This window comes from Spermophilus citellus, assembly GCF_964194105.1.
Source record: "Spermophilus citellus genome assembly, chromosome: 13".
NCBI classification, from domain to species: domain Eukaryota; kingdom Metazoa; phylum Chordata; class Mammalia; order Rodentia; family Sciuridae; genus Spermophilus; species Spermophilus citellus.
In genome coordinates this window covers 95365028-95382665 of record NC_138193.1, presented here as the reverse complement: position 1 = coordinate 95382665, position 17638 = coordinate 95365028, and the positions used below count along the sequence as shown (strand labels likewise).

Below are 17638 nucleotides of genomic sequence, written 5' to 3'. Positions count from 1 at the left end.
TCATTTTGGTACTGATTTCAAAAATAAAAGCAGCATATACCAGAATGGTTTATAAATGGAGGTTCAAGTACAGATCAGAGGTTGGGGAGAGTGATGGGCAGTTTGTGTGTGTGTGTGTGTGTGTGTGTGTGTGTAGATGCGTGGGTACACCCAAAACCTTGAAAATGAAATGAAAATTCTTATCTAGATAAGAGCCATTTGGCTTAGTATGCATTTCAGTGATAAAAGCATCATAAATAAGTATTCTTCAATATTGTTAGTATGAGGAAATGTGCCAAGCACACAAGTAATTTATTTCTTTTTCTTTTTTTCTGTGTGTGTATATTGTGAGTTGAATTCAGGGCCTCAAGCATGCTCTATCATTGAGCTACACTCAACCCCAACACAAATGATTTTTTTTTTGTATCAGAGATTGAACTCAGGGGTACTTAACCACTGAGCCACACACACACAGCCCTTTTTATTTATTCATTTATTTTTATTTATTTTTTGAGACAGGTTCTCATTAAGTTGCATAGGGCCTCCCTAAGTTGCTGAGGCTGCTCTCAAACTTGCAACCCTCTTTTCTCAGCCTCCCAAGTTGTTGAGATCACAGGTGTGTGAAGTGATTTTTTTTTGTAATTTATTTTTTAATTTTAGATGGACACAATATATTTTTTATTTTTATATGGTAGCTGAGGATCAAACCCAGTGCCCCATGCATGCTAGGCGAGCGCTCTACCTCTGAGCCACAACCCCAGCCCAACCCAAGTGATTTTTAACTTAACTAAGAAAATACTTATCTTTTAGGTTCCTTGGGGCAGATGTTTGGGGAAAAAAATGGAATAACTAAACCAGGCCATCACACATTATTGCCATCTCCACTGGGTGTCCACCAACCTGAAGTTTCTCCTGCTATCTTCCTGCTGAGACCCCTTCCCATCTCCTTTTATTCTGAGTGTTCAAATGTGGCTCCAGAGCCATGCCTTTCCCTCTCTGGGGGCCTAGACTGAATGCTATGCCCCCTCACCCCAGGCTTCAAGTCTTGTCCACAACCTTGGTATTTCCTTTGGTCTAACTAACTCTCTGAACATTCTTCAGGCTGAGATGCCTGGGAAGGAATTGCAGAAAGACTTTGCCACCCTTTCTTAGGAATTTATAGTGAAATATCCTCTCTTCTAATGAACCTGAAATATATAAATGAAAGAGAAGTTTGCAAAGTTAAGTTAACATGTCCTCTAAAAAACTGGCCAGCATGTTAAAATACAAATCATACAGTGTTATCTGACAGTAGGACCCATGAAAAGAACCTGTATACAGAGGCAAGAAGAAGTTGAAGTGTCCCCCATTATTAGAGACAATCCTATGTATACAGGAGCACTGTTTGGGTTCCGAGAAGCTCTAGAATACTGATATGGGCCCAGAGAGACTCGGAGATGGTCTGGGTCAAACCCTATGCAATATCAGGACACATTGGTTTGCTTCTGTAGTCCCAGCTACTTGGGAGGCTGAGGTGGGAGAATTGCTTGAGCCTAAGAGTATGAGGCCAGCTTGGAAAACACAGCAAGACAGTGGCTCAAAACCAAACAACCAAACAACCAACAAGCAAGCAAACAAAACTTGTGCTGACTCTTTGGGAAGTAACATGATTCCCAGGACTCAGGAATGGTTCTATGGGTCTGGAGTGGTATACAGCATTGGAAGTGCAGAGCACCCCTGGACCCTCCACAGAGAGCAGAGAACATCTGCCTTCCTTGCTGCTTTATTTGGGAGGGCTTGGGGGAGGCTGACCCAGTTACCCAGCTGCAACTATGTATATGCCTCCTGGCAGAACTCAGCAGATCTCTGTCTGAAAGATGAGCATATTTAGTTTTTTCACACATTGCCTCCACATTTTGACAACTCCAGGCATAATCAGATTGTTTTCTAAGTATGGCGACAAGAATAGGACTTTGAGTTCCTCTATCTTCAAACCACTTAGGAAGAAAACCTTTAGAACATTGCCTAGAAAGTTAACAGTTATGAAAGTGACACCAGTACACCATATTTAAACTTTCATATGTACATTTCTTCCAAGCACCATAGGAGTTTATATCATGAAAAATGAATCTGCTACTTACCTTAGCCCCTCAGTTCTCTTCACCAGGTAGAAGCAACCATTACCAACTTTCTTGGGAATCCTTCCAGGAAATGTTCACACTTAGGTCCATGTTTGCACATATAAACATACTTACACTGGACTAATGGCCTTGTTCACTTTGCCATGCTTGTTCCATAACCACACATTCAGCTCTCTGCTTTCCTCTTTTTTTAATATTTTTTTTAGTTGCAGATGGATACCTTTATTTATTTGTTTATTCATTTTTTATGTGGTGCCAGGGATCAAAGCCAGTGCCTCGTGCAGGCTAGGCAAGTGCTCTACCACTGAGCCCCAGCCCCAGCCCTCTGCTTTCCTCTTGAATAGTGGTCTAATGTTCCATTGCAATGAGTGGACCACAGTCTATCTAATCCATCCTCTAGAGCCTGTAGATGGTTTTCAGTTTTTGCTGGGCTAAAAACTTCTATGATGGACAACAAATAGGAATTGAGGGGAAATGTGACCTTGTAAAATGAGGTTTGCTAGACAGCCAGGAAGAAAACTTTGAATAAAATATTTAGTTGAAAATGTTGAACAGGATTAAGGATTTGGGAGAAAATCAGCCATAATCCCCCTTTAACCAATCTAATTTTCTTCTTCTCCTCCTTCTCCTTCTCCTTCTTCTTCCATATTACTTTCAAGTCCTTATCCCCACACATATTTTCACATAGTTGCCATTATAATGTGACTACTTCTCTTTAGAGCTGTAACACATCTCTCTTTCTCTCTGAACTGAAACAGAAAACAGTAAAATATGACATTAACGCTCTCTAATTTCTCCCTCCCTCTTTCTCTGCACTTGCACCCACTCAGCTACTGAGAATTTTGACTACAGCAAAGCTGTTGGTGTGGAAATTTGACACAAACATCTTCCCATGTGTTTCTGTATTTGTAAACCCTATTCGCATCTGAACTACTTTAAAGCAAGCCTTCGGTTTATTTTTGTATCTGCCCCCACTTTACTGTGGGCACTTACTTGTTTGAGCTGCAACCTGTTGTAGCTCAGCAGAAGGTCTTGTAAGAAGGTTGCAGCTTTTATGGAGGAGGTTCTGCTACAGAGGGACTTGCAGAGAGGAATAGCAATGAAGAGACCTCCTTCTCCAGAAAAGGGTGGTCCGACAGAGAGGAGACCTTGGTTTCACTCCAGTCCTATTCCAGCTATCAGTTAATTGTCTGGACCTGGTGTCACCAGGTAGAAGCTTCCAGTGAAAATCCCAGCAGCCTGTCTCCTGGATCCCACGTACCTGCTGCCCAGGTCACTAGAACTTCTTAGCTCTGCCTTGGGCAGGTCTCTTGTATGAGAAACTGGTTCACCAAAATTTTGTAGTTGCGTTAACCCACTAGCAGTGCTCTAACTTCTGTAGGGAAGAAGCTTGGTTTCATGGGAACAAAAACCTAGACTGAGGTTTAGCACTCCTGGCACCACTGTCATTGGCATTTTGACACATGACACAAAGCAAGAGGCTAGCTGGGCACAGTGGCATACACCTGCAATCCCTGCTACACAGGAAACTGAAGCAGGAGGATTATAAGTTCAAGGTCAGCCTGGGCAATGTAGTGAGACCCTGTCTCAAAATAAAAAGGGCTTGGGCTGGGGTTATGGCTCAGTGGTAGAGCACTTGCCTAGCATGTATGAGGCACTGGGTTCAATTCTCAGTACTGCATATAAATAAATGAGTAAAATAAAGGTTCATCAACATCTATTTTTTTTAAATAAAATAAAAAGGGCTCAGTGGTAGAGTACCCCTGGGTTCGATGTCCAGTACAAAATACAAACAAAGAATAGCCTGTTTACACATCTTTAGATTAAAAGGGTATTTTAAAATGATTTTAACAACCCTTGTAATCCTACCAATCTGCTTTCACAAATTCAAGAAATATGATTTTTTAAAGGATTTTCCATTCTGTACCCAGCATTCCCACTTGGCCTCCTCTTCTGCTTCTCTGTGGTCCGTTTGGTAGCAGGGCTCAGTTTGTCACCCTGTGAAGGGGCAAGGGCTCTTCCCTAGATTCTGTCAGTCATGGCTAGCCCTCTTCTCAAAATCCCTGTTAAAGCTGCTGCTCAGCTTTTACTGAAACCTGGATTCTTCCAAGGCTTTGCAACTTTTCTACAAATGTCTGGACTTCTGCCCACCACATTCCTGTAGTTTCTCCAGTGTGTTCTGAGGTCTGACTCACAGAACCTGCCTGGTCCACCATTCCTCACTGGCAGATCCTTGCATTGGCCTTGCATCCTGGGCCTGTGTCCCACATTAGCCTCTCCCTGGTCAGGTAGAGAAGAGGGAAAACATTCTGCAATAAGTATGGATTTCCCAAAGTAGTAGCAGTTACAGAGATCTTCCTAGATGGAACATTTCTACCAGAGGTTATGGAACCTACAATAGAAGGCACCATGCAGCCTACAAGAGACAGCTAATGGCATGGATGCCAGCTAAAGCCTGAACAGAGCCAGAATTAAATCCACTTGTTTCTTATGGGGGGTGGTGGTGTTAGGGATTAAACCCAAGTTATTATGCATGGTAAGCACATGCTATGCTGCTGAGTTGCACCCCCATCCCTGTTCCATTCCATTTTATCCTTCACAGTGAAGAACAAACAGTTATTTCATGCCCTGTGGTTCTGTGTGATCTTTATTTTTAAGGTCTAGATTAGGATTGTTACTATTTCCTTTGTGTTTACACAGTGATTTATAATTTATAGAGTACCTTTGCAGACAAGATTCCATTTGAATTAGATAGAATGGATCAGAGAGAGAACACAGGAAGCAGGTTATGGTCACACAAACAAAGAGATAGGGTAGGGACATAAATCTAAGTGTTGAGTTCTGTTTCCTAGAGTGATAGAATTTCCTCTAAACATCACATTGTTGGCACATAAAAATTTTACTTCCTGGGGCTGACTCTCTTGTCTAAAGGTAATATTTAAGAAAAGAACATACATACAATAAAGCTTATCAGTTATATTTTGCCTTGAAATAGGAAAATAAACAGAAGCAGAATGTAAGATTTTGCTAACTGGAAATTAGTTGGCAGAGAGATTTTTAGCCCAGAGTAGAGACTGTCGACTATGAAGATATAGTAAGGAGATTATCATCACTACCCTAGAGCCCAAGATTCCTATTTGTGATGAGAAAAAGAAAGACTTATAGTCAGAACAGAGAGTAATTTCTTTTTCTTGCCATGGAACTATTCGTCAGTCTATGAAATCTACGGATCCATTCCAAGACCGATGTTTTTAAATGCATATATATAATATGGTGTTTATACGGGAAACCAGTTGCATTAGAATGCAGAAGCACCCTCAACAAGGGTGATATTGCTGCTAAAGAGGCAAAACAATCTTATGCTTGTTATGTATAAAGCACACAAAAAAACATGCAGTATATAAGCAGTGGATCTGTGGTGTAGACATTTAATGGGGCAAGGGGAGCTATTAGGAGAAAAATGCCTAGCTGTTTGAGGTGGGACACCCCCATAATCCCAGCAACTCAGGAGGTTGAGGCAGGAGAATCACAAGTTTGAGACCAGCCTCAGCAACTTAGCAAGGCCCCAAGCAACTTAGTGATAACCTGTCTCAAAAAAATAAACAGAAAGGACTGGGGATGTGGCTCAGTGGTTAAGCACCATGAATTCAATCTTTGGTATTTTAAAAAAATGTCTAAACAGAATCTTAGAGAGGGCAATAAAGAAGGAGGTTTGGAAGCAGGTGCAGTGGCAGATACCTATAATCCCCAGCAATTCTGGAAGCTCAGATGAGAGGATCACCAAGTTCAAGGCCAGCCTCTGCAAATTAGTGAGGCCATAAGCAACTTAGCAAGACTCTATCTCAAAATAAAAAATAAAAAAAGCTGGAATGTGGCTCACTGGTAATGTGTCCCTGGGTTCAATCCCAATACAAAAAAAAAAAAAAAAAAAAGGAGGAGGAGGAAGAGGAGGTTTGGGAATTACTAAATTGTTTATGTGCTTCTTTTTAAAAATTGTTTTTAATTGTTGATGGACCTTTTTATTTTTATTTATTTGTATGTGGTGCTGAGAATCGAACCCAGTGCCTCATGCATGCTAGGCAAGCATACTACCGCTGAGCCACAACCCCAGCCCCTGACATATGTGCTTCTTGATGAACCCATTAAATAATGAGATTTAGCAGTGGCCTAATAACTACTGTAACTTAGAATTAGTGTAAGTGTAAACTGTTTTTTGAGATTTCAGCAACAACTGTAACATGATATGAAAACAACTGTGATATCTGTTGGTGACAAAGTCACAGGTGCTGCTAAAACTCCTGTTTTGCGCCTGCATTCATCACTGAGGGAAATGCTCCGTTTCTGCTAAAGATTAATGAAAATAAAGATGTAATTCTTCTCCCACCCAAGTTCATAAACTCCCTGAACTCCATGGATCTTTTGGTGTCTGTGGCGCCCAAGTTAAGTACACCTGTGTTGGGGACATCAATGTCTTCCCAAGTACCCTGGCTTGCAATTCCAATTCCAGAGTTGTCTTTGACTCCCTCCTCTCCCCAACACCCCAAATCCAAGTGACTGACCAGTCCCACTGATCCCATCTCTGGTCTCCCTCACCCCTCTAATGCTGCCATCCCTCTAGTCAGCCCTGTGGCTGACCTTGACCATGGCACTTGCTTCCTAGCTGATCCTTGCCTTTAGCCTCTCTCTGTCTCATCTATCCACATTACTTCTGTTTGATTAATATTTACCACCTTTTCACTCCCAACTTAGAAACCCAGCCTACAAAATCAAGTTCACGTCCTCACCCTGTTCAAAGTTTTCCATGATAAACCCATCTTTCCAGCTTCCCGCATGCTCCTCTGTTTGTAACATGAACTTCTACAGTCCCTCTGCTCCTGAAACTCTTTCCAACCTACCATCTCCTGCTGTCTACCCTGATTTCAAGTACGTTACAAGTGGCATCTTCTCTTCATACTAATATCCTTCTAGTTGTGTCCCCTGAAGTGTTTTGTCCTGTTGGCACCGTTATATGGCATTCTAGTGCCCCCTTTTATTTGTGTCATGTCTGAGCATATCATTTTTTGTTAAAGGAAGGAATTTTTTTAAATACCTTTATTCTATTTATTCATTTGTATGTGGTGCTGAGGTTTGAACCAAGGGCCTCATATGTGCTAGGTAAGCACTCTACAGTTGAGCTATTGCCCCAGCCCTGAGCTTTGCATTTTTTAAATTAAGGGAGACTCCACCCCAAATCCTCATAGAAAATTTTGAAATCATAAAAAAGAAAAAAGGGAGAAGGATGAGACCCACAACACTACTACTCAATAACAATTACTTCAAAACTATTTAATTTTTGTTTTATGTACTTAGTCATTTGTAGCATATACAGAGAAACTTGGGAAATGCCAATGAATACCAAGAAGAAAAAATTGAATCACATGTAAATTTATACTGTATATATAGATTTGTATCTTTATTTTAATTTTTTTAATTTAATTTTTTTAAATTTTTGGGTACTTGAACCCAGGGGCACTTAACCACATCTCAGTACTTGACTATTCTATGTACATCATATAAGATAAATTCCACAACAGTTGTCCTTTTGTATCTGGTTTATTCGCTTAGCAGAATATCTTCAGGGCTGGTCCATGTTGTAGGCTGGATCCTGATTACTTTTCTCTCTTCATTTCTGCTATAATCCATATGGCTTTTAATGGCATCATCCATTCTACTGTGCCAGATGTGGGAGGATTCTCTGTTAAAAATGTCGTTTGATTCCTCTCCTTAATTCTGTTAGCTCTGTTTAACTCTCCAGCTGCCATCACTTAGATCTCTTCTTCAATTAAATAGACTAAGTTTTCTTCATTTCTTTACAAACATTAGGATGAAGTTGTATTGATCCTTGAGAATGTCTTCTTCTGGAAGAGTCCTTTGTCCTTTGGGCTCCTCTTTGAATAGGGGGTTGTTTTATCTGCCTCCCCCCCCCCCCCCCGTGAATTCTTTTTTTTTTTTTTTAAGTGAGAGTGAGACTGAGCTGGGGATGTGGCTCAAGCGGTAGCGCGCTCGCCTGGCATGCTTGCGGTCCGGGTTCGATCCTTGGCACCACATACAAACAAAGATGTTGTGTCCGCCGAAAACTAAAAAATAAATATTAAAAAACTCTCTCACTCTCTCTTTAAAAAAAATAAAGTGAGAGACAGATAATTTTTTAATATTTATTTATTTATTTTTAGTTTTCTTTGTTTGTACGTGGTGCTGAGGATCAAACCTGGGCCCACGCATGCCAGGCGAGCGCACTACCGCTTGAGCCACATCCCCAGCCCAACCCTGTGAATTCTTGACTCACCCTGAGTGTTTACCTTGTTTCTTTTGCTGTTTCAAATGCAAACTGGCTGGCTGGCCGGATGTTGTCATCAGTTTGCAATCTCTGTTTAGTCATTTAGCTTCTCTGGTGAATAGAGGATATGACCTGAATTAATAGGTAGCTGAGGTCCCATTTTGGCTATGTTGTCTCAGCATGTTTTTCACAGGGAATCCAGTGAACTGTCTCCCATGGAGGTATGCACAGATCCCTGGGAAGTGGTCTCCCCCATGAGACCTTTCCTTTTCTTCTCACAGACAAGCAGGTCATTCTGGTTGAAATCTCTGCCCTTACATGCAACACGGTACCCAAGGTTTTGATTTGATGGGTCATCTTCTGTTTATATAACTTAAATAAGTATGCTTAAATAACTTCAATCCACAGTTGCATAGATGATTTTCATCTTGTGATTTCTTTCCTCTGTGAAGGACAGCTATTTAATTCTTCAGAGTTCCAGAGTGCCTGAGTTCAAATGTCATCTCTGCCACCTTTAGCTGATATCCACATGCAGTTTATCTCACTTCTCTGGGCCACAGTTTTCCCATCTTTGAAATGGGGCTAGTAGTAATACCTGCTTCAGAAAGTTGATATGAGAGCAAATCTGACATAAAGTAAGTCCTCAATAGTTGTTAGTCACTGTCATTACATTTCTTGTAGGGGTAAATGGGTGAATGTTCATCTTTTCACTATCTTTACAAGAAGCTCCACAGGATGAAATTCAATAATGTCGGAAAAGTCCAGGGCACGGTGCTTGACACATACAAATCCTCAAAACAATGGTAGAATGTTAAGTAATGAGTCTCCTGCACCTGTGTCCCAGGGAGAGGACAGGTACAGGGAGGAATGGAGGTGGAGAAGAGAAGACATCCCGGAGTTTGCCTTTGCTCTAGGCTAGATGGAGGTCCCTTTTCCTCTCTTCCAACACTTAGTGAGCACCCCTATATCCCACCATGTGAAAATCAATTGTGAGTAAGATCTTTCCAGGAGCTTGCAGCCTTATTGTTCTTTCAATACCTCCTTACCCACTTGGATTCTAAATATTGATAGGTAATTTTATTAGGCAGACAAAAGTCTGTGATCATACTCTTTAACACATTCCCTAAATTAAACCCAACAATAGTCATATAATCCTAGTTACTGAGAAGGACAGATGCACAATTCCAGCTTGGATAATCTCAAATTCCAGGCTTATGATAGCTAAAGTGTTAATTTCTTATGACTCTCAAGAAATTCTAAGAAAAATGTTGGATGCATAGCACATGTCAGTTACTCTTCCCAAGCTAAGCTGCCCACTTCACATATTTGGGCCATGTTTCCTGCCTAGGACCCTTGCCACCGAAGGAGCAAACAAGTCTCCTGACTTGGGTACACCTTGTGTGTGATGGGGTGCTGCTGTGCACACCAAAGAGTCCTTCCAAACTGGTCTTCCAGTGGTGTGTTAGGATTTAGAGAGTTCCAAGGAACACATTTGTATGAAATACATCTAAAAATGCAAAGTCAAAGGTGATTATTTTCTCCATTTCTCTCTAGGAGTGAATGGCCTTCCAGCTTTTCAGGTTGAAGTGCTGGGGGTGTAGCTCAGTGGCAGAGCATTTGTCTGGCATGCACAAGGCTCTGGATTCAATCCCCAGAACCAAAACAAACAAATAAAGTCAGGCATGCTGGTACATGACTGCAATCCCAGTTATTCAGTAGGCTGAGGCAGGAGGATTGCAAGTTGGAGGGCAGCCTGGGCAACTTAGCAAGACCCTGTCTGAAAATACAAAAAAATAAATAAAAAAGACTGGAGGTGTGGTTCAGTGGTAGAGAACCCTGGGTTTAATTCTGAGTACCAGGGGAAGAAAAAAATAGAATAAATAACAGTGGCTTGAAGAAGGAAACATATGGATGGGCAGTCTAGGACTGCTTCGTCAGAGACCTGCTTCTTGATTTTTTTAATATTTATTTTTTAGTTATAGGTGGACACAATATCCTTATTTCATTTTTATGTGGTGCTAAGGATTGAACCCAGGGCCTCACATGTGCTAGGCAAGCGCTCTACACTGAGCAACCCCATCCCTGCTTCTTGATTTTGTTGTCATTCTCAACCTGTATCTACTACCTCATGGCTCAAGATAGCTGCTTCAACTTGACCCATCCCATCTTCATTCCAGGCAGCAGGGAAGAAGAGGGAAAGTAGGACATGCACCTCCCATTAAAGAAACTTCCTAAAAATTATACCAAACATTTCTACTTACCTCCTAGAACACAGTCACTGGCCACATCCAGCTGGAAGGGAGGCTTGGATATGCAGACTTTATATCACTTATCTTGCTAAAACTCAGGGGCTCTATTGAAGAAGAGGTGAATATGGGGGAACAATGTGCAATCTCTGCCAGTCTTTCATCTCTACTTCTCTCCACAGATTGATTCTTTTCTCCTTCCTGTAGACTGGCCTACTCTATTCATAGTTTCTGACCATCACACTTTCTGGGATGGCCACAGTGTACACTCTTAGCTCCACCCACAAGCCTTCTTGGTTCCAAAGCAGCACATGATGTAGCTAGCTCGGTCCCAGGGTCTTAATTCCAAGTTTCTGGGAGAACATTTGATTGGTCCTCAGCTCTGAGCCAGTCACCTCTGGTGGGCATGGCAGGGCACTCCCTTTTAGAATGGGATGGAGCAATTCTCTGGTAAGCCTGCTTTCCCTATGATCATGCCCCTTGCACTAGGTGCAAGTTGTCTGCTTGTCCTCAGGGCAAGGGTGCATTGTTGTTGTTGTTGTTGTTGTTATTATTATTATTATTATTATTATTATTATTATTATTATTCTTTTGGTTCTGGGGATTAAACCCATGGGCACTTTACCACTGAGCTATATCCCTAGTCCCTTTTATTTTTTTATTTTGAGATAGGATCTCACTAAATTGCTGAGGATCTTGCTAAATTGCCCCAACTTGTCACACTCTCACCTCAGCCTCCTGAGTCACTGGGATTACAGGTGTGCTCCACCTCACCTGGCTAAGGGTGCATTTTCTTCACATACTTAACCCAGAACATAGCAACTACTTGGCATACTCCATATATAATGTAAAATGAATAATCCAATTTAGTTTTTAACTACACAGGTTGAATGCTTGACAAATTTACAGAGTAAAAAAATAAAAAAGTGCCAGGGGCAGCCCAAGAACCAGGACTCCTGACTCCCAATGCCTGAAGGGACCTTCCAGAATGACCTGGTTAATTATGGTTTCTCTGCCTCATTGTTCAGCACTTGCATTGTGTGCACTCCTGCCTAAGACTGCAGAGACTCTCCCCAGACATGGCCCAGAGGGTCCTAGTCTAGGGAACACTGGCTGCATGGCTCAGCCTTCCTACCAAAGCTTTGAGCTGAGCCCCTCTGCAGAGATCTCATCCTCACCCGGCCTTAGCCAAAGCTGCAGGGATGTTCAAGGAGCTGGGCTGAGTAATGAGATAAAGGCCAGAAACCAGCTTCTGGGCCACCTTTCCCTGAGCTGCTTCCAGGGGAAGCCCAGCCATAGTAAAAAAGAGCTAATGCCTCCCCAACCACAACTGTCCTACTCCCCAGCCCCCAAGACCCTTCTTCCTTCCTCCTCCAAGTTCCTGCACCCTCACTGTCCTGTTCTCTTGTGCCACCTATTTTCACAGGCCTCGAACCCTCTATGGCAATCCCGGGGCTCCACTGCTGTGTCTTCAGGAGGCCGTTTCCGGTGCCCATCTTGCAGGCATGAGGTGGTCCTGGATCGACACGGTGTGTATGGCCTGCAGCGAAACCTGCTAGTGGAGAACATTATAGACATTTATAAGCAGGAGTCTTCCCGGTAAGCTGTTAGGGACTCTTGCCTCTCACCTCTCACAAGATCAGGGCCAGGGACTCTGCCAAGGAACCCATCAGGGCCAGAAGGGAGGGAAGGGAACAATCAACTGCCTCTTCAGTTTAGAGAGGAGAGGCCTGGATCCACAGAGGGGAGGGACTTGGCCCAGATCATGCTGGGATGGCAGACTCTGATTCCCTGGTAGTACTTCTCCTTCACCCTCTCCTCTTGGGGTGGGGCTGGGAGTCTACCAGCAAGACTCTTGACCTTGCCAACCCTCCATGACTTCCTGTCCTATGGGACAGTCTTGCCCCCAGGAATAGAGACTTGTCTTGGATCCAGATCCCCTCTACCTCTTAGCCGCATCCCCTCCCCAAATTGACATGGAAACCACTCACCCACCCACAGCACGAGCTGCAGGGAGGTAATGGCAGTTGAGTGGAGACTCAACACTCTGGGCTTACCTCCCTGGCCCCTGACCCTCACTGCCACCCTGCTTGCTCCCCTCAAGGCCACTGCACTCCAAGGCTGAGCAGCACCTCATGTGTGAGGAACACGAGGAGGAGAAGATCAATATCTACTGCTTGAGCTGTGAAGTGCCTACCTGCTCTCTCTGCAAGGTCTTTGGTGCCCACAAGGACTGTGAGGTGGCTCCACTGCCCACCATTTACAAACGCCAGAAGGTATCAAGCAGGGAGGGGAGTTCGAGTGGGAGCTTAGGACAGGGTCAGCCTTTTCGCTCCACTTGCTTGTGCAGTCTAGCGGATCAGGCTAATGGCGCAGTTCTAGGCCTGACCCTGCTTGGCCCGGAGTAAGTTACTTGACCTCTCTGGACCTCACTTTCCTCAATTATAAAACAGAAAGTGGAAATACCTACTTTTGAGAGCTGTTATAAGCATAATATTAGATAATGGATGAAAACAGATTTCAGTGTGGTGGACTAGATAATGCTCAAGGTCCCCTCCCTATCACACAACTAATTTCTGCATAAAGCATAATTTTAAAATTAGATTGGTTGGCACATAGGAAGTGAAAGGAACCTCCAAGTGGAGTGGGGCAGGGTAAGGAGGAGAGAGCCAGATGAAAACAGAGCCCTTGGCAGCCAGCAAAGACACCATTTCCCAGAGGGTCGATGCCGGCAGTGTCACTGAGCTTGACAGAAGAGGCGATGCCTTCAAATCTCTAAAAGGTGGGGGAGCTGCCTCTAAGACTCCCAAGACCCCAGGTTAAACTGAAACCCTGGAGCTAACATCATCAGCTGCGCCACCTGGCCTTTGACAGGAGCAAATGCAAATTCTGCCTGGAGGAAAATATCCTCAATTTAGCACTTAGGTTTTGTTGATTAAGATCAACAAAATATTAGTTTAAAATTGAAGATACACAGAAGAATGTACTCCATGAGTGAAGTCAGCAGAAACAAAAATTATAATTCGGATGCTTGAGGAATTCAGATATTGGAATTATTTTTATAAAATATTTCTTAGTTGTTAATGGACCTTTATCTTATATGTGGTACTGAGAATCGAACCCAGTGCCTCACACATGCTAGGCAAGTGCTCTGCCACTGAACTACAACCCCAGGCCCAGATGTTGGAATTATTAAAGAATAAAAAGTCACTATGAATAAATGCTTTTTAAAAGATGGGATATTTTTTAAAAGCAATTATAGAACATTAAAAGTGACCACGCGTATCTGACAAAGCACCAAATAGAACTTTTATAAATTAAGTTACAATTATTTAAATAAAACATTCAATGGATGAATTGAATGAAATTTCTCTGAAGAGAGAATTAATGAATATGATAAAAGGACTGAAAAAAACGACTATAATGTAGCACTGGGAGGTGAGAAGGTTGAGGATGAGAAGGCTTAGCATAAGTCTTATCAGATTCCCAGGATGAGATAATAAAGAGACTAGAGAAGAGGCAATATTATCTGAATGGATATCACAGAATTTTTTCAGAACTAATGGAAGACAAAAATCTACAGATTAAGCACCAAGTCAGTGCCTGGCACATGGCAATATTAGGAGAATGTTTATTCCTTTTTCATTTGGTGGTGGGACTCTCCTCTCTACCTTCTTCCAGATTTCATAGAATGCGTCTCCATACTTCTTAAATAGTTTCAAGCCTCCTAGATCTTTGATGTAGAGAGTTCAGTCTTCTAGGCAGCTCTGGCTGGGGGTGACAGGGGTATGACTGCAGGACAGGTTCTCCAGCTCTAAGAGCTGACCTTTGTGTGTGGTAGAGTGAGCTCAGCGATGGCATTGCAATGCTGGTGGCAGGAAACGACCGTGTGCAAGCAGTGATCACACAGATGGAGGAGGTGTGCCAGACCATTGAGGTGAGCCTGGGCTAGGGAGGGAGGAGAGGATGGAAAGTGGCTGGCCTGGAGACCTCAAGCTCCAAAGATAGTTTTTCCTCTCTGATTGCTGGTCAAATTGGCAAGAAAGATTCTGGGCTCCTGGAAGTGGTGGAGTGTGCTTAGGCTGCTGGATTGAATCCCAGATCTGCTGCTCACTAGCTCTGTGACTTTGGCCCAGTTATTTAACTTATCTGTGCTTTGGTTTTGTTTTTAATTGCATAAAATAGTGACGATGATAATGATATACTGGCTGTCTCATTGGGTCTTTTTTTTTCTAATTGTGCTGGGGATTGAACCCAGGGACTTGTGCATGCAAAGCAAGCACTCTACCAATTGAGCTATATCCCCAGCCCCTGACTGGCACTTTTGTGAATTAAATGGAATAACGCCAATCAAAACCAAGGCCAGGGATATAGATAGCACCCAGGGAAGCTACTTTGAGATGTCATGTTATCTAAAAGATCTGGGTTGGATACTGGCCATGCCCCTAACTCAGGTATAGCCATGGTCAGGTCACTTTAATTCTTGGCTCTCTGTGAGTTCCGTTAAGTGGGGAGCAGACGAATATCCAGCTCTCTCAGCTATAGGTCCCAGCCACACCTTCCCTCATGCTCGGGGTCTTTCAGGACAACAGCCGCAGGCAGAAGCAGTTGCTAAACCAGAGGTTCGAGACCCTGTGCGCGGTGCTGGAGGAGCGTAAGGGCGAGCTCCTGCAAGCGCTGGCTCGGGAGCAGGAAGAGAAGCTGCAGCGCGTCCGCGGCCTCATCCGTCAGTATGGAGATCACCTAGAGGCTTCCTCTAAACTGGTGGAGTCAGCCATCCAGTCCATGGAGGAGCCGCAGATGGCACTATACCTGCAGGTTGGCCCCGGGGGAAGGCGGCAGCCCGGCACAGTGGCTGAAGTCAGGGGGGCATTGGCACCTGGAAACCCAAATTCAGGTCTTATCTCTTGTACCTATTTGCCCCCACGAGCCTGGCCAGGTCACTCCCTCTGCCGTTGCTTTCTCCTAACGACTTGTGACATGCACTAAACGACTTGTGATATGCTCTAAACGACTTGTGATATGCATTCCCACCTACCCTACAGGACTGTGGTAAGAATCAGAAACAGGGCTTTGCCGGGGCTAGCCCAGCACTTACTCTCACCCTCTTTTTTCTTCCCTGCAGCAGGCCAAGGAGCTGATCAATAAGTAAGTAGGCTCCGCGGGAAGGGAAAGGAAGTGGCCGAGCGGATTCCTCTGGCACTGGGAGGGGCTGAGTGTACCTGGGCGTTGCCCGCTGAGCAGCTGTGGCCACCGCAGGGTCGGGACAATGTCGAAAGTGGAGCTAGCGGGACGGCCGGAGCCAGGCTACGAAAGCATGGAGCAATTTTCTGTGAGCGTGGAGCACGTGGCCGAAATGCTGAGGACCATCGACTTCCAGCCGGGTGAGGGAGCCAGGGAGGGAAGGAGGGACTGCCCTTCCAGAACCTCAGTATGGGGGTGAAGTAATATGATGTCCAGAACAGCAAGGACTCCACCTCAATGGCTTTCTTTCCTCCCAGGCGCCGCTGGGGAAGAAGAGGATGAGGAAGTGGCGCTGGACGGGGACGAGGGCAGTGCAGGACCAGAGGAAGAGCGACTGGACGGGTCAGAAGGTGAGAGTGGCGCAGAGGGGCTTGGTGCGTGGTCTGGCTGGCACTCTCATGTTCCGTCCTCGGGTGATTGCCTTCCCAGCCACATCAGGGCTCACCGACAGCCCCCAATAAAGTGCCATCTAATCCCAGTGCTACAAAAGAGCGCGCCCTAGCGTGCAGAAAATAACGCTCTTTCCTCCGATTCATTCTGGGGCTCTACGAGATCGGGTTGAGTTTGCAAGAAACCAACCCGGTGACTGGCGAAAGGCGAAAGGCAGTGAGCCGAGCTTCGGGGCTACCATTGTTCTTTGAGTCACCCGCCCATCGAGCTTTCTTTGCCTGGCACAGGGCTGCACTGACCCGATCCCTAGTCGAGAGCCCACGCGCACGGAACCTGGCGCCAGCGTCCTGGAGTATCTGTACAGAGACCACCGCCGCCACCCACTTTGGCGCCAGGCGCCAGGGGAAGGCCTCAATAAAGGAATTTTGCGTCCCAGATGCGTATCTCGTTTCGCTGCCTACTCCCCCATTCAGGGCTCCAGATGCGACTTCGCCACCAACGCGCCCTTCCCCGCCTGAGATCACTTGGGGGGCAAAAATGAAATGAACCTCTATTTGAGCACCTCCCTGATGCCCGACGCGGACTCGTGAGCCCAATGACCTGGGGAGAGGGTCGAGGGTAGCGTGGAGGTTGCGGGACCTCTGAATTTAGGAATTTGGGAGAGGGGGAGGTAATAGGACCCCTAGAGACTAGACTGAAAACAGTTCTCCCTGACCTTCTCCCCATCAAGATTGGGGCCTCTCCTGCCTCTCCCACGGATTCCCTGCTGTGCTTGCCCGAGCCCCCACGACAGGAGTCAAAGGCTCTTAAGCACTTTTATTAAAAAATAGACAAGCAGAGGTGCTCAGAGCGTCTCTGGGCCACTCTGCATCGCGGGACTGGGTTAGTTCCGGTCGCGCACCTTTCAGCCTCGGGGTGGGGGAAGGGGTCAAGGTTTTCGCAGTCCGGGACTGGGCGGATCACTTGCCCACAGAGTCGAATATGATGCGGTTTTGCTCCGCACGCTCACGTTGACTCTGCGTCCGGGCCAGCTCCAGCAGGGTCCGCAGCAGGTGGAATGTGAGGTCGATGGACAGTGGAGGGTCGTCGCGTCGCGGCCGCTCGCCTGCAGCCCGGGATCCCCATCGGGTGAGCCCAGTGCGGCGCGGGAAGCGCTCTGCCAGTAGCAAGAGAAGAGCGCGAGCCCCACCACCCTGGTTCCGCGCCCCGGCGCTCCATCGAAGACTCGGGTCCTGGACCTCGGTCCCAGCTGCAGCCTCCGGGCTCCACTGGCTGCCCCCGGGACGCAGCTGGGCCAGAAGCAGCAGCGCCACCAGCAGTGCCGCGCGTCCCGCTTGCTTCAT

The 17638-nt window shown here is 45.2% G+C and overlaps 2 protein-coding genes across 2 annotated transcripts in view; one reads left to right on the top strand and one right to left on the bottom strand.

Moving 5' to 3' along the window:
- The window catches only part of TRIM54 (tripartite motif containing 54), a 17815-nt gene extending 1085 nt beyond the window's left edge, over nucleotides 1–16730 (top strand). Inside the window, exons 2-9 of the mRNA XM_081264516.1 lie at nucleotides 12088–12260; nucleotides 12766–12937; nucleotides 14503–14598; nucleotides 15246–15479; nucleotides 15787–15809; nucleotides 15921–16045; nucleotides 16163–16255; nucleotides 16583–16730. Coding sequence (XP_081120642.1) covers nucleotides 12088–12260; nucleotides 12766–12937; nucleotides 14503–14598; nucleotides 15246–15479; nucleotides 15787–15809; nucleotides 15921–16045; nucleotides 16163–16255; nucleotides 16583–16593 — 927 coding nt within the window. The 3' untranslated portion in view covers nucleotides 16594–16730. The remainder of the gene's footprint in view (nucleotides 1–12087; nucleotides 12261–12765; nucleotides 12938–14502; nucleotides 14599–15245; nucleotides 15480–15786; nucleotides 15810–15920; nucleotides 16046–16162; nucleotides 16256–16582) is intronic.
- UCN (urocortin) lies at nucleotides 16589–17638 on the bottom strand (the record flags this gene model as incomplete). The annotated part of the gene is made up of 1 exon (XM_081264519.1): nucleotides 16589–17638. The coding sequence occupies one exon, from the start codon at nucleotides 17636–17638 to the stop codon at nucleotides 17255–17257; it is 384 nt and encodes a 127-aa protein (XP_081120645.1). The 3' UTR covers nucleotides 16589–17254.